Source organism: Physeter macrocephalus, chromosome 18 (assembly GCF_002837175.3).
Source record: "Physeter macrocephalus isolate SW-GA chromosome 18, ASM283717v5, whole genome shotgun sequence".
Taxonomy (NCBI): Eukaryota; Metazoa; Chordata; class Mammalia; order Artiodactyla; family Physeteridae; genus Physeter; species Physeter macrocephalus.
This window is the reverse complement of record NC_041231.1, coordinates 105,965,201-105,988,164: the sequence shown is the minus strand read 5'-3', so window position 1 is coordinate 105,988,164 and position 22,964 is coordinate 105,965,201. Positions and strand designations below refer to the sequence as shown.

The following is a 22,964-nucleotide window of genomic DNA, read 5'->3' as shown; positions in this document are numbered from 1 at the left end:
GGGCGCGAACCCGGTTCCCCTGCATCGGCAGGCGGACGCGCAACCACCGCGCCACCAGGGAAGCCCCTTGACAGTTGTTTTAAAGTCTTTGTCTAGTAAGTCTCATGCCTGTGGTTCTTCATGGACTATTTGTGGAGATTTTGTTCCTTTGAATGGGTCACATTTCCCTGTTTCTTTGCATGCCTTATGACCTTTTCTTGAAAACTGTGCATTTGAAAGAACAGCCACCTCTCCCAGTGCTTGCACACCGCTGTGCAAGACCTTGAAATGGTGGGCCCATGAGTCCTGAGATCAGCCCAGGCCTTTTCAGGTTTAACTGGGCATGATCCCTGTCTGGGCCTGTGTGTAAGTTTAATTTTTGGTTTTGTTTTTTTTAATCCCACCCCCCCACTGCTTTTAAATGTCTTCCCAAGGAGTCTCATTCCAGCTGCTTCTCAGGGTCTTAAATGCTCTATTGTCTTCCTCTGCTTGTAATCTCTTTCTCTGCATCCATGGGTGTGCAATCAGCTTGTACTTTTCACGTGTTTCACTGCCTTCTGTGGCTTCTAGCCAAGGACCCAAACTATGCCAATGTTTCCATCTGAACTTTGAGTCAGGCAAGACAGCAACCAATCCCTCAGGGAACCCAGACAGGCCAGAATGTTGCAAACAAGTTCCAGTCTGCTCCTCCCATCCCAAGAGGAGGTGGGAATTAGACTAATTCCTTCCAATCACATCATGCAGTGGAGTAGGTGGGGCAAGAGTGAGTAAAAAGGTCACAAAATCTCCTATCATTTTTAATGTAATTTTTTTCTTGATTGGACATTCACTTGTTTGCTGTAGATGTCTGACTGGTTTCTGTAGTTGATTATTTGATGTTTCTGTTGGGCAATGAGGACCTGAAACTTCCAACATCTTGCTGATGTCACTCTGCTTATTTATTTTTCCCAGTATTTTTTTTCTCTCTGTACTTCACATTGCTTAGTTTCTATTGATTTATCTTCCAGGTTCGTTGACTCCCTTGTCATGTACATTCTGCTAGAGTCCCTCCAGAGAATTTTTTTTTTTTTTTTGCCACATCATGCAGCTTGTGGGATTTTATTCCCCCAACCAGGGATTGAACCCGGGCCACCGCAATGAAAGTGCTGAGTCCTAACCACTGGAATACCATGGAATTCCCTAGTGAATTATTTTTAAATTTCACATTTTCAGTTCTAAATATTTTATTTGGTTCTTTTTTGTGTAGTTTGTTCTTCTGATGAGAATTCATGTAGTTTTAATCATTTCAAGTGTGTTTTTCTTTACCTTATGGAGCACAGTTATGAGAACTGCTTTTAAGTCTTTGTGGGACAATTCCAACATCTAGGTCACCTCGGGATTGACATGTGTTGTCTTTTTTCACCTTAGTGTTCACATTTTCATGGTCTTTTGTATGTCAATAATTTTGGATTGTATCATGGACACTGTGCATATTATGTTGCATGGACCCTGGGTTTTGTTGAATTATCTGGAGAATGTTGATGGTTTTGTTTTAGCAAGTAATCAACCTGCTTAGGTTGAGATTACAAGCTGTCTTGATCTTGTGTTAGTGGCATTTAAAATCCCAGTTTACTTCCCAAAGCCTTTACCATGTTGGTTTGAGCCTGTCCCACTTGTGAACCTAAGCTGTGTAGGTTCATCCCTAGAATTAGGGGAGCATCTCACTCCTTCTCTGCTCTGGGATTCTCCTCTCCAGCCCCAGGGAATCCTTTTCCTGGTTAGAGAGATGTTCTTCTTGGCCTCAAATTTTGTTTTGCCAGTCACACCATGGCAACCACTGCACTGCTGCACACTCGGGCCTGCCTTTGGGGCATATGTCCCGTGCTCAGGACAGAGACCCCAGCAATTGTTTCCTAATGTCCCACAATCTCAGAAATTCATGGGAAGATGCTTCTCCACATTTTGATGCCTTACCACAATCCATCTGCTTTTGTTTAATTTCAGCATCCTCAAACCGTTGTTTTTCACCTTTTGTCCAGAGATGTTAGTTGAAGTCAGTGGCAGGGATGGGCGGCAGTTGGCTCATGGGGACACAGTGGGGCTGGGATTCTCTGACCCTTACTGGGACTCTGACTCTGGAAAAGCTACTTACATCTCCATGCCTTGGACTCCTTACTTGTAAATGGGTAGCAGCAACAGTTTACCTCATTTTTAATTTTTTTTTTTTTTTTTTTTTTTTTGCGGTACGTGGGCCTCTCACTTCTGTGGCCTCTCCCATTGCGGAGCACAGGCTCCGGACGCGCAGGCTCAGCGGCCGTGGCTCACGGGCCCAGCCGCTCCGCGGCATGTGGGATCCTCCCGGACCGGGGCGCGAACCCGTGTCCCCTGCATCGGCAGGCGGACTCTCAACCACTGCGCCACCAGGGAAGCCCTGGCATTGTTTTTTGAGGACAAAATGTGCTTATGGGCATTAAGCACTAGAAACAAATAGCAAGTGCTCAGTAAACATGAATGGGTTATTACTATTAATATATTTCCTATAAGACTGAACACTTTGGATTAGGATTACTGGAATAAAAAAATTAAGAATTAAGAAGTTAGAGGTTCGGTGGGTTGGCTATCTGGATGCTGATGCTTGAAGGAGGTTAAAAAGGAAGGAGGACATTTAGAAGAGCAAAATATTCCATGCCATCCTATAGCCACTGGAATTAAACTCTTGTCAAGTGATTCATATGGCAGCCATCGAAACAGAAAGTCACAAGGATACTTAAGGCAGCTTTCAGGTGTGCTTTTTATAAAGTACCACATTAAATGAGAATGAAGACTATACGATAAATGAGGAAATAATCACTGATATAGAACATCACTTTCCAATGAAACAATCCAATCCCTTCATCCCTTTTTATCCAATTATTGGGGGGGGGGATGAAACTAAGATTCTAATTTATCCTCTAGTAATACTGCTCCTCTGCTTGCTCCCCTGCCAGATGGCTGAAAAAGAACATGCGACCCACTGAAGATCTTGACTCGGTCATCCAGAGACTGTTGGTGTTTGGGCCGATCAAGTCAGTGAGCCTGTGTGGACGGCAAAGTGCAGTAGTGGTTTTCGAACACATGGTCTCAGCCTGCAACGCTGTGAATGCCTTTCAGAGCAGGACGCCGGGCACGATGTTTCAGTGTGCCTGGCAGTGTGCCTGGCAACAGCAATTCATAGCGAAAGACGTAAGACTCCCCACTACCAAAAACCTACGTAAATTCTCAAAGCTGGTTTCACATCATTTGTTTTTCATCAGGGCTCTAGTGAAGTATAATTATCATAACTGATATTTTAGCACTGAAAAAAGGCACACCGAGGTTTACTTAGTTCAGGAATTGGAAAGCAGAAATAGTAGCACATCCCTTCCTTGGAAACCTTTAGCTTTGATGTGATGGTCATCACAGCTTTGCTTTTCTGGACAGGAAGTTCACGATGGCATTCATGCACTCATCTGACAGCCACCTCTCCTGCAGGATACTGCTTTCTTCAGCATTAATCGCGTGTAACTTTTCTTTCTCCCTATTTCTGATGACCTGTTTTGAAATTCTCATGGCCTGAAAAAACAAAACCAACAGTAAGGTTAAGAGGCATTCTAAGAGGAGTGAGATTATTCTAGAATTCTGATGCTTGTTTCTCTGTCGTTCATTTGATCCTGTGACACCTTAAGAAATACGTGTAGATAAGACACTGTTCCTCATATGTTCGTGTGTGCACACATCCTCCCAGCAGGTGTGGGGCAGGGCTTGTGATCACACATTTCTAAGAAGCTGTAGATAGAAACCAAAGCTTCTGGTTCCAGGACCACATTTTGAGCAGTGAGAACATGAGAAAATCAGTCACCAGCTATCACATATAAAAACGGAAGTGCTGCGTGGTCAGAATCTTCTCAAAGTTAACCTGTCTGGCTGCTCACCTGGATTCAAGGATGAAAGTGCTGGCAAAGGTTGCCTATTCAAACCTCCTCAAAGTGGTGCCCAGAAAGAACTGCCCCTCTGTCTACACAGCACAGAAATGGAATGCCTATTTGATAAGTTTTGTAAAAATCAGTATTTCTGACATTTTTATGCTTACTTTTAATCTCAGATTTAGATGTGCTCAGAGCCAACTGTTTTTTTTTTGTTTGTTTGTTTTTTGTTTTTTTTTTAAATTACCTTTATTCAAGTCAACTTTTGTGTGTGTGTGTGGTACACGGGCCTCTCACTGTTGTGGCCTCTCCCGTTGCGGAGCACAGGCTCCAGACGCGCAGGCTCAGCAGCCATGGCTCACGGGCCCAGCTGCTCCGCGGCATGTGGGATCTTCCCGCACCGGGGCACAAACCTGTGTCCCCTGCATCGGCAGGCGGATTCTCAACCACTGCGCCACCAGGGAAGCCCTGTCTTGTTTTTTAAATTGCTTATTCTCTTACGGCAAATAGATGATTTCCATGGTTCTTACAAGCAAAACAAAACAAACAAAAAAATGAATACTAACATTTGGGGGGAGCTTTGAATATGCTTTCAGCCTGACCCAAACTTCTTTCTGAAAAGTACTGTCGGGAAAAACTTCAGTAACAAGTCCTTGGGTACACGCTTCCCGGGCTGTTAACTTCTTCCCAAAAACGAGCATCTCTGTTGCCTGAAATGAAAAGCAGGATTGAGACGTTAGCGCAATGAAACAAGGCTCAGCTAACTTCAGAATGTACTGCTTTCAGTAGACATAGGGACATCTCCTGGTCTTTAAGGTCGCCAGTATTTCTCATTAAGGGAGAAACTGATGGCGCCACAGGCAATGGTTTTCCAACTTTGTGCTGAGACCATTAGGCTTTCTAGACAGTTTGTAGAGGCTGCTGCTTCTGTGTGTGTCTATGATGGGGGGCAAGAGCTGGGAGCCTGGGGAAGAAAGGCTGTGAGGCAGATGATGATTCTATGACACATGGCGGCAATGAGTTCCTGTTTTATACACTATAAACAATTATAAAACAAAAAGAAAAATCACGGTCATAGGAAATGCCAACCAACGTTTAGGAACACCAACTGTCAAAATTCCCTTCCCTGGGGACTTCCCTGGTGGTCCAGTGGGTAAGACTGCACGCTCCCAATGCAGGGGGTCTGGGTTTGATACCTGGTTGGGGAACTAGATCCCGCACGCCTCAATTAGGAGTCTGCATGCTGCAACTAAAGATCCCACGTGCTGCAACTGAGACGTGGCGCAGCCAAAATAAATAAATTAAATAAATAAATGAATAAATAAATATTTTTAAAATTCCCTTCCCTGGAAATTCACACAGTGGTCTGGCTCTGACAGTTTTCTTTACCTGCCCAGGTACTCCAATGAGCTCCACTTAACTGAAGGAAAGTGAGGGAGACTGATGTTCAGTTTCTAACAATACTGAGGGCACCAAGTGGATATCCTTTCCTATGTTTGCAATTTCTCTTCCAGAAAAGGAAAGACTGTTTCAGAGTCAAATGTTCTAAGCCTTAGGGTTGGGTCTGCCCAAATTTTCAAAGTTCAAAGCTGTATAAGAATTCAGGGCACGTGACTGAAGAAAGAGATTTAAAAAGGGAATTCCTTGGTGGCCTACTGGCTAGGATTTCAGGCTCTCACACTGCCGTGGCCGGGGTTCAATCCCCAGTCGGGGAACTGAGATCCTGCAAGCCGCATGGCATGTCCAGAAACAAAAGAAAAGAGAGAGATTTTTAAAATATACGTTTTTTTCAATGAAAACCTAATAGCAACGAACAGAGGCTCAATTCCCACTCCCCCCCGTCAGATCCCGAAGGATGTTTGCTAAGCCTCTCCCTACCCCCGGCTCGCGGTCTTGTCATGATCCCCTTGGGGTCCTACCCACCAAGGGTGGGCACCTAGGTTTCCAATAACTGCAGGGACAGACCTGAGCGGCCACTGGGCCCCTTGGAGCCTTACTGCCCTGTGGGACAGTCTGGAGAAAAGGCCGTGGAGGCCGGGAGCCACGCTGGGAACACTAGGCACCCAGCTGAGAGTCACCCCCAGTTTGGGGGTAGAGCGTCTAAACTTCCCTGCAGACCAGACGCTTCCCACAGCCTGGTTCCTCTATGTTTAAAACTCTTGGAGTTGGGGAGCAAATAATTCGCTTCCGTCTGTTGTCTCTATTATCGAGGGAAAGAACAGAGAGTGTGCGGTCACTTTTGGAATGGAGGTGACATTACATTTCATTTTAAGGTTTCCAAAAATTACCTTGCTTGAGCCCATTATCTTCGGAAAAGTGTAAGAGGAGCAGCCTTCTGGACTCTGGCCTAGGTGACTGAATGGAGTGTGAAATGTTGCCTTTTTGAAGAGAGAAAAAAAAAGAGAAAAGAAAATCATCTTTTCACACGTGATTTCAAAAAAATCACTATTTGTTTCTATCCTCCTTACAATACTTAATTGAAAAACTTAAAAAAAATTATAGTTATTGTATTATTATACAGGCAGACCTCCTTTTATTGTGCTTTGCTTTATTGCGCTTCGCAGATACTGCATTTCTATTTTTTTTTTTTTTACAAATGGAAGGTTAGGGGCAACCCTAAGTCGAGCAAGTCTGCTGGTGCCATTTTCCCAACAGCGTTATTTTTATTTTTTTTTACAAATGGAAGGTTTGGGGCAACCCTAAGTCGAGCAAGTCTGCTGGTGCCATTTTCCCAACAGCGTTATTTTTAATTAAAGCTGTTTTAAAATGTCTGATTGTTTTCTGAGACATAATGCTATTGCATGCTTAATAGACTACAGTATAATATAAACATAACATTTATATGTACTGGGAAACCAAAAAAGTCCCGTGACTCACTTTATTGTGATATTTGCTTTATTGCAGTGGTCTGGAACCAAACCCACAATATCCCTGAGGTCTGCCTGTATACACACAAAATTCACTCTTAACGTATGCCGGTTTATGAGTTTTAAACAAATGTGTACAGTTATGTAGCCACTACCATGATCAAGATATAGAATATTTCTATCACCCCCCCACGCCAAAGTTTCCTCACGCCCTTTCTGCAGTCAGTCTGTCTCTCACCCTCAAGCAACCACTGATCTGTTTTGTTCCTACAGTTTTGCCTTTTCTAGAATGTATATAAATGGAATCGCACATTCCGTAGCCTCTTCTCCTTTTGTGGGCTTCTGTCCTTAGCAGAAGGCTCCTGAGTTACCACGTTGTTACTGCATGTATCAGGGTTTGTTCCTTCTGATTTCTGAGCAGTATTCCATTGTATGCATGTGTCATAATTCGTTTATCCATTCACCAGTTGGAGTCATTGTGGTATTTCCAGTATTCTGGATATTATGAATAAGGTTATGATGAAGGTATATTTTCAACTCTCTTGGGTAAATGCCCAGGCATGCAATTGCTGGGCTGTGTGGTTCATGTGTGGTGTAACTTTATGAGACGTTGCCAGACTATTTTCCGAGGTGCAGCAGGGAGCTCCAACCACTCCGCATTCTCCCTAAACCTGTCGTTATCCTTAGTCTTTTCAATTTTACCCACTCTAGTAGGTGTGTCGTGGTGTCTCAGTGTGGTTTTAACTTGCTGTTCCCTAACGACTAATGATGTTGAGCATCTTTTCGTGTGTTTATCAGCCATTTGCATACCTTCTCTGGTGAAGCAGCTTGCAATACTTTGCCCACTATTTTTAAGTTGGATTGGTTGTCTTTTTTTAACTCGAACCTGTGTCCCCTGCATTGGCAGGCAGATTCTTAACCACTGCACCACCAGGGAAGTCCCTACAAGTCCTTTTCTTAATGGTGTCTTTCTCATGTGTTTTTAAGAGCCATTTATACTTTCTTTTCTGTGGGCTATTTATTCCTCTCTGTCGTTTATTTTTATATTAATTTGTTGATCCATCACTTTATAGACACATTTAAAAAAATATATTAGAAAGGTTAGCCTCTATTGTGTGAGTTGAAAAATTACTTCCTCAATCTGCCATTTGTCTTGATTTTGCCCCAGAGGTTTTTTGATTGGTTTTAAATACCAGAAACTACTTTAATATTGGTTATTTAGACTACAGAGTCATTTGTAGTTCTTTTCTAGATGTCAGAAATAGTTTTGTGTGTTTCTTGATGAATGAAAAGTTCTTATGAAAGGAAATTAACTTATAATCAACAATTCTGTAAACAGCATATTTAGACTTCATTTCCCATAATCAGGTATGGCAGGGTTTTTAAAATGAATATTGCTAGACGATATAAACCTACAATGTGCAAAGCATACAAATCAAAACAATAAAAGTATAAAGTAAACAGTTATTAATGTCACCTATCTTCTCTTTTCCCCCCAAAAGAAAGCGGATTGGAGAAAATGTGCTGAGAAGTCACAGCCTAAGGAACATAACCAGAAAACTGAAAGAAGAAGCCAACCTTGGTAAGAGCCACAAACAGGCGCGTGGAAAGCTGATAGTAAGCAGCATTTAGTTTACTTATAAACATTATTATAAGCAAACACTGAGCTAATTTTCAGAAATGGAGCAGTAGATGTAGTTAAGGGTTAGATGCTGGCGTCAGGCTGCCTGGTGACCCTGGAGCTTCTTAACTTCTCTGTGCCACGGTTTTCTCATCTGTAAAATGGGGTGAGAGCACCTGCCTCGCAGGGCGGGTAACGTGGGCATGTACTGAACACGCATAATGTGCATCAGCAGAGTGCCTCCTAGATACCGAGCACTCAAAGACCTATTACCGTTAGGGTTTCTGCCTTTTTATTAACTCCAACAGGAAATGTACTGTTTGCTGACAGAGAAGCTAATAGGCAGAGGCACTACTTGTTGCCCATAATAAAGAATGGTTTGGTTAAATGTTAACCCACATTTACTGTGGTATCTATTCATGAAGCCAGGAATGAGAAACCCTGTAAAATGAATTCCTCTCTACAGCTTCTTTCTTCTGTGTCTTTCCCTGATTTTAAATTGAACCTTGGTTTAATTCGTTGGGTGAACTCTTAGCAGTGGTCGCTATTTGTCAAATATTTTACTTTGGGCCCAATCTTTTAGCATATATAACATATACGCTTTTCCCTCTGATTTCAATTTTAATTCAAATTGTATCGTAAGATGGGAGTCCTAGAAATCTTTAAAAAGATGATGTACGTGACAATCATTTGGAATCCAGTGGGAGAATCAGGACAAGATTCAAATACGATGATATCTGGCCTCCAGGTACTGAAGAATGAGACCCCCAAGTTCAGGTCAGGAACTCCTGATCCCACCCGGCTCAAAGCAGGTCAATTAATTGGTCATTTAACACACAGAATGTGACCGAAGACTGTTAATTTCTGCCTTTGAGCAGAAACTTCCACCCACAAAGGTTAGGTAGCCTGGCGTCTAGACTTCCATTTGCTATTTTTATGGGAAAATTATTAGTAAAAATTAGATCTGACAATATGCCCAATCTCATTGAAAGGAATCCAGTGAAAGATGAGCCAAAGAGTTAAGGACCCTAATATACGGTCCTATTAGTGCAGAAAATACCTCTAAACAAAACCAGGAATCTCTTCAGTGGTTAAAAACCAAATGTTCCCTGCAAGGCTGTATGTACATTAGCAAATTTTACTGCCACAAAAGCAAAAGTCACTCTAAGAATCTGATAACCCTAAGAGGTGGTTATTAGTTCTACAGTGAAAGTTCTAAGATAAACGTTCATCACATTTTTGTTTATAAGGACAAAAACTGGAAATATTCTAGGGTTCCAGTGTCAGGGACTGGTTAAATTAGATAAGTTAAATAACCCAAGTGTTAGCACTGCTTATCTGAGTGGTGAGATAAGAGTGACTTTTAAATTAACTCTTTTCTTTGTACTTTTCCATATTTCCCCAAATTTTACTTTCTACTATGACATATATTATGACTGTAGTAGGAAGAAAAATGAAAATCTATATAATTCAATGGTGAACATGACTTCTCTGAGCTTTGGTTTTCTTATCTGCAAAGGAGGGAGTGAAAGTAGAGTAACGCCTGAAAGTTCGTCCTTATGCTAGATTTATAAATTCCAGGATTCATTTACCTGGAAAAAATTATCAAATAACTCACTTGCATAACCTCCAAAGCAGCTGTTTTTTGTCCCCTGCTAACAAGCTTTGAAGGTTCCTGACTATTTTAGAGTAAAAATAAACAAGTGTTGTGTAATAGGATTAGAGCACAGAGCCAAAAGAGCTGGGGCAATGTTCACAACAATATTCGTGTTTCGGAAAATTCAAGTTAATAGTAAAGGAAAAATAAAACGCGTCATATTAGACTAATTCTTTGGGAAAAATTTAAATTTGGTCCATTCTACCACAAACCATGTGTAATCTGTTTACTACTAGCAACAAAAAAGAATTCAGAGGATCTCCTTTTTACTTGTATAACTTCATACATTTCTGGGAGCTGACTTACCCTGTCGGTCGCATACACGATATCAAATAGCCCGAGAATGGTGACGGAGATTCCTACAGCTGGTCCGTTTACCACTGCAACCAGAGGCTTCGGAAAATCTATAAAACAGTCGACAAAATCCCTACAGACGTGGAAATATAAAAGCATGTTTAAATATGCCAAAGTAGCATCACTGAAGTATGCAGGCGAGACAGGGTGAGTCTGGAACATGCTTTTCTGGCCAGGCTGGTGAGTTTCCCATCGCCCAGCAGTGCCTCTCTGCCCTGCAACCTCCCCGGCCTCTCGCACCAGGTTCCTCCCATCTGAACGGCACTTGAAGGAAACTCACAGAGTCCCACAGGTCAGCCTTGGTTCAAATCTTGTGTTCTGGGCATGCAGTCAGGGACGTAAGCCAGCTGTAGACACATAGGCTAGGGTGGCCGCCAGCACGTGCTGCGGTATCACAGCTCAGTGGGCACCAGACGCAGCGGGGACTAATGAGGCGGAAGGAGACGCCTTCACGCCCTGTGTTTTCCGAGACCATTTCGAGTCTCCTATGAGCAGCGATCGTGGCAGTCACGCCTTCCTCTGGCCAGAGGAGAAGTTGCTAAATTCCTCTGCCTCGATATGGGAGTTAATTTGTAGCGGCAGTTGACTTGTAGGCTTTCCAATCAAATGTGGTGTAGGGAGGCCAGGAGAACGGGTAACAGAAGTTACAGTGATGGAGCAAATGCCCCCTACTGATAGAAGTTTGGAGAAATATACTTGCCTAAAGTCACAGCCGACTAGACGGAACCTAAGAAGTATTTATTTTACATGTGCGCAGCTGAAGACCACACTGATAAGGATAAGCCCCCCGGGATGAGACAGACGTGCTCTCACCTCAGTAAAACGGCCCCGCTTCTGGCTTTCTCCTCCACTGCACCAGGGGGAACATCCGTGAAGTTGGTCAGATCATTCCCGCTACAATAATAGTCCCCATTGCCTGTAAACGAAATCCACGGATCCACCACTCATTCACTCTACAGTAGTCACTGGGCATCTTGTATGTGCCAGGCTCTGTACCAAACTCTGGAAATACACTGGTGGACCAGCTGGGGTCCTGCCCTAATTGTCAGACTAGGGAGTCAGCTGGACCTTGATTTAAAGACACATGAATAACTGTAGGCAATGCAACTATGATGATGCAAAGGGACACGAGGACAGGAGAGCAGGCAATGGGGCTCTGCTCTCACCTGCGGGTTCAGGGAGGGACTTTGCTAAGGTGGGAATGACTGGACTGAGATCTGAAGGACACGGGCAGGGGTAGATGGAAAGAGGGTGGGGGGAATATTCTCCAGCGGTGACAGCATGTGCAAAGGCTCTGGGGAGGGGGGCGACCCGGCGTAGGATGGGCTGAGAGAAGCAGATGCCTTTAATTTTCTTTTTTCAGTCCAGACAGATAAACCAGAAAACAGAATTTAGGAAATCTATATAACATGAATTAGAGAGGCAAGTCTAATTGATATAATTGTAACTCTATACCTTAAAAATCAAGAATGGACTTTTAATTTTTTAAAATTTCTTTTTTACTTAAAACATTTTTTCATTACTATTATTTTTTTGGCTGCACCGTGTGGCATGTGGGATCTTAGTTCCCCGACCAGGGATCGAACCGGTGCCCCCTGCACTGGGGACACGGAATCATAGCCACTGGACCACCAGGGAAGTCCCTGAACTTACTTTTTAAGTGTTCCTGGATGATATAAAATATTGGCCATTTTTTTGATTCTTAATCTTCAAGAGAGATTTCAATATATAGCTAATGTACACGAAATTTTAATAGATTCTAAAAAAAGTAAAATTAGTAAAACCAAACATTTCTGATTATAATACAATAAACTAGGAATTGATAACAGAAATGGAAAACCAAAAAAAAAAATCCTTTCTGGAAATTAAAGGACCTATTATTACAACGCTCAGATCAAAAAGGAACTAGAAAACGAAAGTGAAGGATATATAGAAAATCACTATAGGAAAAGCACTATTTATTGAAACCTAATCTTTCAGTTTTCTCACCTGTAAAATACGAGTAATAATAGGGCCTAACCTCACAGGGTTATTGCAAGAAAGCTTAGAAAAGTTAAGAAACAAAAAGCTATCAGATGAATTAAAATGCTGAGACCAGTGCTCAGCAAACAGGAAGTATGATATAAACGTTAGCCGTTATTACATTATGAAACCCAGCAACTTCACTTCTAAGAATATAGCCTTTGGATATTTTTGCACATTCGCTGCAAGACATATGTCCAAGGATACCCTTGCAGCATGATTTTAATAGCAAAAGACTAAGTACAGTCTACCCGTTCATCAATAGAGGAATGATGAAATAAATTATGGAATCCCCAAACTTTCATACTTTGTAATCCTGCAGAGAAAAACTTAGATGTATATGTGCGGACAGAGAACAATTTTTCGGGATATGCTGTTAGGAGAAGGTGGGTATAGTATGTACGTACTATATGCTTCCTTTTCTGTTTACAAGAGGCGGGGTACACACACGTACACACATAGGCAGTTTCTGGAAGGCTCAAGAAAAGCTGAGTTTTTCTAGGAAGCAGGACTGGGGTTCCAAGGAGAGTGAGATTTAGTTTTGTTATATGCCATTTCGTAGTCTTTGGATTTTTTAAAAAACCATGTGTCTGTATTATATTTTTAGTTAAAACAATTTTTATGTATATGTATAGCTGATTGACTTCGTTATAAAGCAGAAACTAACACACCATTGTAAAGCAATTATACTCCAATAAAGATGTTAAAAAAATTTTTTTTAAATTAAAAAACCAGAAAACATTCTCCTCCTGTATCAAGCCAACGCCACCTCTAGACTGTTTTTGTTGTCTCCATCCTCCTAGGTGTATTTGTGAAATACAAGGGCCATGTTCAACTCTTCCCTTTCCTTCACCCCCTCTCGCCAGCTGTTAGGTATCCCTCTTTCTCCCCATCTCTCTTTTTTACTGAAAGCTCTCTGATATCTCTATTTAACATTATATATTTTACAAATTTTAATGAAAATTAAAAGAAAATAAAATCACTCTGGGAATTCCCTGGTGGTCCAGTGGTTAGGACTCCGCACTTTCACTGCCGAGGGTGCAGGTTCAATCCCTGGTTGGGGAACTAAGATCCCGCAAACTGCATGGCGTGGCCAAAAAAGAAAATAAATAAAATAAAATAAAATCAGTCCTGCTTCCACTGCGTCAACACACGGTAACAGCTCCCGTCTCCCAAGTACGTGCTGTGAGCCCTGCCCTGCACTGTCTCATGCCAGCACCTCGACCATCCTGTGGGGTTAGGAAGACACTGTCTTCTCCATTCAGGAAGCAGAGGTCGCCCACAGGTAGTAAGGAATGAAGCCAGGATTGAAACTCCAGTTGATCTGAGTCCTGACCCTCAGCTTGCACCACTACACGCAGTGCCCCTTCCAAGTTCAACGACGTCCATCCTCCGAGTTCTCATCAGCCCAGGCCCAGGAGCATCCCTCATATTTTCCACTTACTATCACAGTGCTGATATAATTGCTTATGCTTTTTATTATATCTTAAACATTTGCTATACCGCTGGTCTTTAGAGTTGTAATTTTTAATACTTGTACAGTATATAGTCTACTGGATGTTCTATAATGTGCTTTTTTATTACTCTGTCATGCAGCATATTTACAATGTTTTAACATTTTCACAATTATAAGTAATGCTGCAAAGATTATTTTTCTTTCATAAGACCTTTCCTTTTTCTTGGATAATTTCCCTAGAATACATTCCCGTAAATGGGATTCCTGTATCAAAGTATATGAACATTTTACATATTGTCAAATGCCCTTTCCTTAGCTACTTACACTTTTTATAGCCATTTACGCTGCTGTCAGCAAGGGATTAGAGGCATTTATTCTACCATAACCTTGTCAAAATTGGGTATAACATGAAATTTTGCTAATTCAGATAAGTATAAAGTGGTATCATCTCATCATTTTGATTTCTGTTTGTGCTTATTAATCCGGTTGCATTTTCCTTGTTTCTTTAGTGCCTGGACTTTCTCATATAAATTACCTGCTCATTTTACTCACCTATTTATCTAATAGGTCTTAGTACTTTTCTTACCAATTTGTATCTGCTTTTTACATGATAAAGATATCAATCCTGTGTCTATCATATTTTTATGTATTTAAGAATTAGAGTATCTTAGCACTAGGAAAGATATTAGAGCTTATTTACTCAATTTCCTACCTAGATGAAAATCCCCCCAAATAGAAATTTAACCAAGAAATCTAAGAAAATGTCTCACCTGTTAAAACAGTTATGGCTGAATCATCCTTGCTTGCAGCCTCAAGGGCAAGCATGATGTCGTGATACATCTGTGTGAAAGGGGGAAGATGAGGAAAAGGAAAAAACTCTGAAAATGATAACCATCACCCAGGGGCTTCACTAAACATCAGTCTGCAAGCCCACCCTCTGCAAAGTGCCAAACACTTATGTATTTATAGAACCAAAAAGGCAGCCCGAAAGACTGAAAGGCCTTTCATTCCTTTTATGATTACGTGGTGTGTATTCTGTACCAAGTGCTATGTAGAAGATGCTGGGGAATATATCCATGTTTTCCCCCCAAGATGAACAAGTAAGACACAGTCCTTGAGCTTCTGGAATTAACAGACGGGGATAGCTCTAAAATGGGTGGAAAGTACAAAGCAGCAGAAAGCTCAGAGGAGCTGCCGGTACTTTTCTAGGGTGGGTAGGATGGGGCGGGGAGCAGACAAAGATTTCCAGGAAGCAGTTTTTCATCTGGGATGTCAAGAGAGAGCATGAGTGTGGCAGGCAGTCTGGGAGTGTTATGGAGGGTGAAAGGCTGGACTCCGTCAAGAACAGTGGGCCCAATATTTCAAATCAGCAACGTCTCTGAAAATCTTGGATGTGTAGCTGTCACAGCTTTCAAGGCATTTAAAACAGGTGCAGTTTCTACCTTAGATGAGGGAGAGAACGGTGAAGAGGGCCGCCATTTACAGATACACATCCTTTACTGAAAAAATAAACGCATGGACTTTACATAATGTATGAATGGAGGTGAAATCATTTTTGCCGAGGGGGGGAATGAGGAAGTAGTTCCATTATGACTACAGGGATCATGATGCAGCACGACAGGGTATCTGGGGAGAGCCCGGCTTAAGAGGTGGATAGATCATGGCTTCAACTTAGACCTCCCTGGTTATGAGTCATGTGAGTTGGAGCAAATAAGTACTTAACCTAATTATTTTATTGTTAGGTGGCAATGATAGTAGGCTCCTTGTGGGAATTAAACCTCTGTGTGGAAAGTATTGACACACACGCGCCACTCTGTAAAGAGCAGTTATTACTATTACTACCATGAATACATAAAAATGAGTCAGGAGAAGAGGAAAAGTTTTGAGACTCGAATGCTTTGTTAACTGCACAGTGGATATGCAGTTAATTATTCCTTATTCCTTAGATAAGCAATCCTTATTTAAGACTATTTTAAGGTAGTGTGCTTTTTCTACTACAAAAGAGGTGATACATCCGATGAAAAGGGGTTACAGCCCTTTTGAATTTTACTCCCAGTTCAGCACCAAGTATCCAATTAATTCTCTACTTTTTTCGTCAAGGGGAAAGGGCTGAAGTGGCTATTTTTTCCTTAAACTTCGGTTTATTTTTTTTAAAATGAGATATAACTGACATAGGTTTGTTTCAGGTATATAACATAATGATTTAATATTTGTATACATTGTAAAATGACTGCAATAAGCCAACGTCCATCATCACACATTGTTACAATGTTTTTTCTTTGTGATAAGAAATCTTAAGATTTTTTGTCTTAGCAACTCTCAGACATGGAAAACAGTATTATAGTCACTGTGCTGTACAGTATATCCCTGTGACATATTCATTTTATAACTGGAAGTTTGTACATTTTGACCCCCTTCACCCCACACCTCTAACAACCACCAATCTGCTGTTCTCTGTATTTATAAGTGAGATCATATGGTATTTGCCTTTCTCTAAGCTATTTCGCTTAGCATAATGCCCTCAAGGGCCATCCACGTTGTCACAAATGGCAAGATTTCACTATTTGTTATGGCTGAACAGTACTCCACTGTGTATACGTACCATGTTTTCTTTGTCCATCATCCATCGATGGACGCGTAGGTTGCGGAAGTGGTTATTTTTATTATCGTTCTAGTTCAATGACCGATTCAAAGACTAACAGTGCCCTTGTGAAGCAGCTCATTTCAAGCAGAGCTGGGTTCTGATCTATTTAAGTTCTTCTCTCCTTTTTTCCTCTACTTGTACAAAATAAAGCTCCATGCAAGTAGATTAGTACCCACTCTCGAGTCTAAGTGACATGAAGATACATCCAGGGAGCGTCTATGCCAACCTTAGAGAAGCCCTCTGCATCTTCTCTTACAGTGACATGTGTTTCATTTATATTCACATCATTTATCTGTGTTTCCATCACCAGAAAAGTTGCAGTGCCTTCTGGGCATGTAGAACCTACCTGAAGCTCACAAATTCTAAATAATGAATGTCCCACTCTGCTGTATGAAGTAGCCACAATTATTAATCTTCTGTACAAATCAAACAAGAGCTCTCACAGAAACAGGAAGGATGCTGACACACTATAGTTTCTGAGTGAAACAGACAGAGGAAGAAAAGAAAAGCAGGACGGACTCTTAGGGCAGGTCGTGTTACCTGAGTGGTGAGTGCATTTTTTTTGTCGGGCCGGTTCAGTGTGATGGTTGTGATGCCATCTTGGGAGGTCACCACCAGGGCGTCACCTCCTGGTTGCTTCCTGTCTGCTGCAGGTGTCACCTGGCTGGGGGACTCAGATGAAGCACTCAAACTGGACACCAAGTCCACGTAGTTCTGTCTGGCGTTGTCCTGAAGAGAGATGACAATTTCAGCCCATGGTCAATGAACAAGCATTTTGAGAAACTTCCTGTGCTAATAAGTACACCTGGCAATGAAGAATAGAGATTCTGGTTCGGTGGAGCGATCTCAAGATCTAGGAGGCTCATCTGTAATGGCTTAATAATGAGAAGCAACCCCTTCCTTTAGGAGCACAGCAAATGGAATAAAAGCAGAATGATAAGTAAATGTACCTTGGGCAGACTGCCAAGAGCATTCCAAGCATCCCACTTGGCCTTATTGATAAAGTCAAGCACACCTGGTTTGGGCACATTACAAGGTCCTTCAGTGGCCTGTGAAAAGGAGAGGGGCAATTATTGGTCAAACGCCCATGCAAACTGGAGCCTTAAATAGCTAAGACCCATAAGATGCACGCTAGTGTGAATGCACCTTCCCCTCCCAAGGTACATAAACTGATTTGAATTTTCTTCTCCCTTTGATGCTGTTGCTAAAAATGCACAAGCAAGAGAAAAAAGACTGGAGGCACAAAATATGCGATTGGCTATCAGTTCCTAAAATAAGTTATAACTGCCTGTGCATGAAAATAATGCAAGATTAGGGTTTTGGGAAAGTATTGAATACGTTTTAAAAAATCGTCATGGTGGGCTTCCCTGGTGGCGCAGTGGTTGAGAGTCCGCCTGCCGATGCAGGGGACACGGGTTCGTGCCCCGGTCTGGGAGGATCCCACGTGCCGCGGAGCGGCTGGGCCCGTGAGCCATGGCCGCTGAGCCTGTGCTCCGCAGCGGGAGAGGCCACAGCAGTGAGAGGCCCGCGTACCGCAAAAAGAAAAAAAAATCGTCATCGTTCATTAGTTTTACAGCGATGGTCACATTCTTCATACGTGATCAAGATCTTCAAGCAAACAATCTTCAAAGGTAACTCGCCCACACACATTTAGAACACACAGTGTATTCTGAAAGCCCATTCAAAAGAAACACCCTCCCCAACCCAGCTCCATGTTAGATATCTGATAACTGAGCAACACAGCTGCAAGGGGGCAGGGGTGGGGTCATCAGAGCCGCTGGCCCTTAGGACACTTAACTGAAGGACACGCGAGCAGAAAGCAAAAAGCAACTAAAGTTTACTTGTTGGAGGGTAGGCGCACTGAGTGTTTGGAGATGAAAAAAATATGCACTCAGTTATTTTCAGAGATGGCAATTTAAAACTCCATTTAATAACCATGTTTTTCAATTTTGTAATATAACTAGCTAAAAGAGGAAAGAAGAAAGAGGCTTTGAAAAACAAAGGCAGCAAAGGAGGCTAAGACTCTCCAAAGAAAAAGAGATAAGACTCACCTTGCAAGAGTTAGCCATCTGAGACATTAGAGGCAACGCAGGCCGTAAGACTGCCCCCCTCCACTTCTGACACCAAGTGCAAGATTGGGGGGCTCCCGAAACCACCCTCGGGTTCAATAATCTGCTAGAATGTCTCACAGAATGCACTGAAAGCTGTTGTACTCTTGGTTACCGGTTATTAGGGGGCAAGGATACGGATTAAGCCCAGCAAGGGAGAATGAAGAGGGTGGAAGCTGGGGAAGGTGTGTGTGTGACACCCCAGCCCGCCGCCAACCGGCCACTGTGGAGTCAGGACAGCGTACTCTTCCAGTCCCAGACTGATGCATGACAACACACAGAGTACTGCCCACGAGGGAAGCTCATTCAAGCCTCAGTGTTCAGAGTTTTCACTGGGGCTCCACCACCTCGGCATGATTAAAGTGTAATCGCAGCCCCTACTCTAAATGCCACTGTTAGACTCTCCAGGCAAACAAAGACACTTCTATCACTCTTGGCATTTCAAGGGCTTAGAAATTACCTCCCAGAAGCCAAGGGCAAAGGTCAGACCTCTTTGGGGGCAAAGCTAAATTCTTTACTATACACACCAGTATGAAAGTAAGAGAGGCTCATATGCGTCACAGGAAGAGAAAAATAGAAAACACACAGGAACCCAGAGGGGTGACTTCCCAGGACATTTTTCAGACATTGTAACTTAAAAACTTGAGTTTTAAAATTCTGTAATAAAAAATTTCAAACATATACAGAAGTAGAACACTGTAATGATCTCCCAGTATTTGTCACCCAAATTCAGTAACTCTCATTTTTGCCACACTTGCTTCATCCACCATTTTCTTTCCTTTTTTGCTTCATTATTTTAGAGAATGCCAGTCACCATACTATTTTACCCCTAGGTACTTAGTATACATTCCTAAAAAAAAAAAAAAAAATCAACATTTTCTTATACAACCATGATGCCATTAAGAATAATTTCTCTGTATCACCTAATACTCAGTTCCTAATCAAATTTCCCCAATCGTCTCAAGACCACTTTTTCAGCTGATTTATTTTAATTAGTGGCCAAATAAGATCTACACATTTGGTTGTTATATCTTTTAAGTCTCTTTTACTCTGGAGTGATCCTGAGTTACTTTTTGCCTTAATAATATTTTGAAGTCTAATATAATAAACTCTCACGTATACGCTCTTGGTAGGAAAGGCAACAACACAAACCCTAAAAGCATTAAGGCTGCATTTTAGTACAACCCACAGCATGTCTGTCTGAGGACCTGTCTGCTCAAAATGTCTTTATATCGCACCTTAGGCATTTACCTGCTTATACAGTGCATAGAGGTTTAGCTTCACTTCATTTCCTGGATCCTTCTTCAAGAGTTTCACCTGATTCATGGCGTTTTCAAAGTCCTTCTGGCTGGCTGTCATTGCTGGGCCACACAAATGCAGCTGAAGTGTTGGGAAACGCGTGACCTGCAGAGGACTGCAAACAGGCAGGCTGACTGCTAATCGTTCCCAGCCCTTACACGCCAAAATGCTACGTTTCTCCAGAAATATTCTCCCTGTACTTCCCCAGCCACCTGGCTGTGAATGGTTAGTGGTTTCCAAAACCGTCCGAGATACGAAATCAGTACAGAAGCTAACGGCAGTAATGCAGCCTTCAAATTAAACAGAGAAAAAGCAGCCAGAAGCCCAGGAGCCGTGGAGTTTTGCCACAGACAGGAAGCCAGCAGGGGCCTGTGAGATGCAGGGAGGCAGGAGTGCTGTGCGGGGTGTGAAGACTGCAGAGTTGCTTGCGCACAGCTGAAGTGAAAGCAGAGACCCCAAAAAGTTGTCTTCAGAAGTGAAGTGGTTTTGATATAAGAATGATGCGAGCTGTGTCCGGTTGACATCTCATCTTTCTGGTCGGTAACTGCTCGGAGCTCAGCGTCTGAGGGGTCCTGCAGGGGACGTACTGATAAGAGCAGATGATGCAGAGGGGACATTCGGACTATATATCCCCAGAGTTTGTGAGGCCCGTCCGAGAGTTTCAGTCTGGGCAAAGCTCCCCTCTGCTGATCCAAATAGCTCTCCAAGACCTTGGGGCACTAGCTCCTGCCATGGCAAAGGGGACTCTTTTATCAGCAGTGGCGAAAGCCATGTAGCGGCCACCGAAGAATCAGTCTGCCTGGCCACACCAGCAAACTGCTCCAGCATCAAGGGACTTTTATTTTGGGGCTGGCAGCTGGCCATCAGCTCTTGGATGGCAAAGTCAAAACTCTTTACTGGCTTATGAAGAGGCATTATCCTGTATGCTACTGGCTTGTGAAATTATTATTATTCCCACAGTGAACCTGTGTTAAATAATGCAGTGGCAAAGACAATCTCAGTCTCTGAGTTTAATAGGCCTGCCCCACCCCCAAACAAAATAAAGATACTAAGACCAAGGGGGTAAAGTACAAAGAATTCAGTCATTTGGGTCCCAAGGTCCAGAAACAGCCTCTGCAGTTGAAACTGAGTCCCCCTAAAACCGAGTTTCCTTACCGAGTTTGGGAGTCATCTCTCTCTATCCAAAACTTTATTCCCTTTCTTGTCCCCTCTGACCTCAATCCTGGGCTAACCGAACGCTAATCAACCAGAGTCAGGTGACTAAAATTGCTGCTGTCGATAACATCGTTTTTGTGCTAAAACTGCTATTACAGACATCATTGTTAACGTGCAGACGCAGGTCGTTTCTCCAGGGCAAGATGAGCTCACAGACCCCCCCAGCCATGGACCACCTGGCCAGTTATAAACCAGAGACATCCAATGATTAATAAATGTCACGAGAGGATAATTAACTTCAGCTTCTTTGTTCTTCCCCTCAAAAAAAAAAAAAAAAAAAAAAAGCCTGTAACACAAAGATCACTTTGGAGTGGACCTTGGGGCTTGTCCTCCCATCCGCTGCTTGGTGCCCTGCAATAAATCCTGACTTTGCTGCAAACTCCTGCTGTCAGAATTTGGTTTTCTGCCCCTCAGGCACATAAGCCCTTTGCTCAGTCACATAGTCACTGATCAACAAAGTATAAACTTTTATCAGGTCAATTCCTTACTCTCTGCTCAGCAAACACGTGTGTCCCAGCACACACACAGGTGAAAGGAGGGGAAAATGAAGATGTAAGAAATGTTCAGAGGAGAGATGAGCAGTTGCTGGCATTCCAGATAGAGAGCACTTCTTTCTTAGGGAGGTGGAGGACCTACCTGGGGGAAATCTACCTGCCTTGGATGCTAGGCTGTGAAGCCTGCCGAGCAGACATACTCAACCCTCACCCAGAGATGTCTAATGAGCCAGGTGCAGAGCAAGTGCTACCAGGTAAGTAACTTTTTAAGCACACACAGTAAGCAGAGGGGAGGGGAAAGCATCAATGCACAGCAGTGAGGTCACAAACAAACAATGGATGTTCACAATAATGACCCTGAATAATAAAGTTAATGACATCAAAGATGATTAAAATAATAGTTACAAATAAAGCCCAAACCTAACAAATGTATCACCTCCTCTGCAATAATGTAACTTTCAAAGAGTAAGTTCAAACCTTGAATTAGCCTCATTCAGTAAAATTAGCCTTCTATGAGTTTTACATTAAATAATTGAATCCGGTTTTTTTTTTCCAAAAAGGGAAAAACTCTGCATCTTACATGAATTTGGCACCTGGCAAGTTACAAGCAGAAAATGAAAGGAAAACTTCAAATGTACATAAAGGGCGAAATGTGCAAGTTCTCACAAAATATGGTGCAAACTTATTTATTTTAAAGTAGAGTTTTAAAAAAATTACAAAACACGACCGCTTAGTAATATAAAATCGGGGAAATCGTTAACTCCACCCCCGGAGGCAACCGGCACGTTGCAGGGTTTTCCCCTTGCCGGTGCACAGCCCGCTTCTGGTTTCCACGTGGCCCAGCGGGATCGGGGACGCGCGCGGGGAGACCCGGCTCGGCCGTCCTGACCCTCCGGCCCAGAGGAGAGCGAGCGGGAGAGGGACACCTGACGTCACGCTCTACTGGAAGCCTGCAAACCCTGCTGCTACCGAGACGCGATGACAGACAGCGCGGCCCCCGCAAACACGGCGGCGTCCGAGGGCGACCTTGGGCCCGGGCTCGGCACTTACCTGCTGAGAGCACCCGAGCACCACCGCCGCGCCAGCCTTCCGACCACTCCGGCCATGGCTGCCCCGGGGCGTGGGCGGGACTGCGGGCGGGAGGGTGGGGGTGGGGACTGACTCCCGGACGGGGCCGGGACCCCATAGGTCTGAGCTGGGCCGGGGAGGGGCGGGGCCTGAAAGCGATAGGTTGGAATGGGGCCAGGGGCGGGGCCGGAGCCCGGGGAAGGCGGGCCGGGGCGGGGCCTGAAGGCTACAGGTTGCGGCGGGGCCGGGGGCGGGGCCCG

At 43.2% G+C, this 22,964-nt stretch overlaps 2 protein-coding genes across 2 annotated transcripts in view; one reads left to right on the top strand and one right to left on the bottom strand.

Moving 5' to 3' along the window:
* LOC102976163 (uncharacterized protein C6orf201) overlaps nt 1-3,046 on the top strand; it is an 11,394-nt gene extending 8,348 nt beyond the window's left edge. Inside the window, exon 3 of the mRNA XM_007131128.3 lies at nt 2,914-3,046. Within this exon, the coding sequence (XP_007131190.2) occupies nt 2,914-2,953 (40 nt within the window). The 3' untranslated portion in view covers nt 2,954-3,046. The remainder of the gene's footprint in view (nt 1-2,913) is intronic.
* Nucleotides 3,047-3,266: 220 nt separating this feature from the next.
* ECI2 (enoyl-CoA delta isomerase 2) lies at nt 3,267-22,765 on the bottom strand. The gene is made up of 10 exons (XM_007116853.4): nt 22,687-22,765; nt 19,880-20,042; nt 17,471-17,569; nt 17,061-17,249; nt 14,647-14,716; nt 11,212-11,314; nt 10,351-10,471; nt 6,188-6,277; nt 4,466-4,609; nt 3,267-3,549 (listed from the first exon to the last, which is right to left on the bottom strand). The coding sequence occupies exons 1-10, from the start codon at nt 22,740-22,742 to the stop codon at nt 3,394-3,396; spliced, it is 1,191 nt and encodes a 396-aa protein (XP_007116915.2). The 5' UTR covers nt 22,743-22,765; the 3' UTR covers nt 3,267-3,393.
* Between the last annotated feature and the right edge of the window lie 199 nt (nt 22,766-22,964).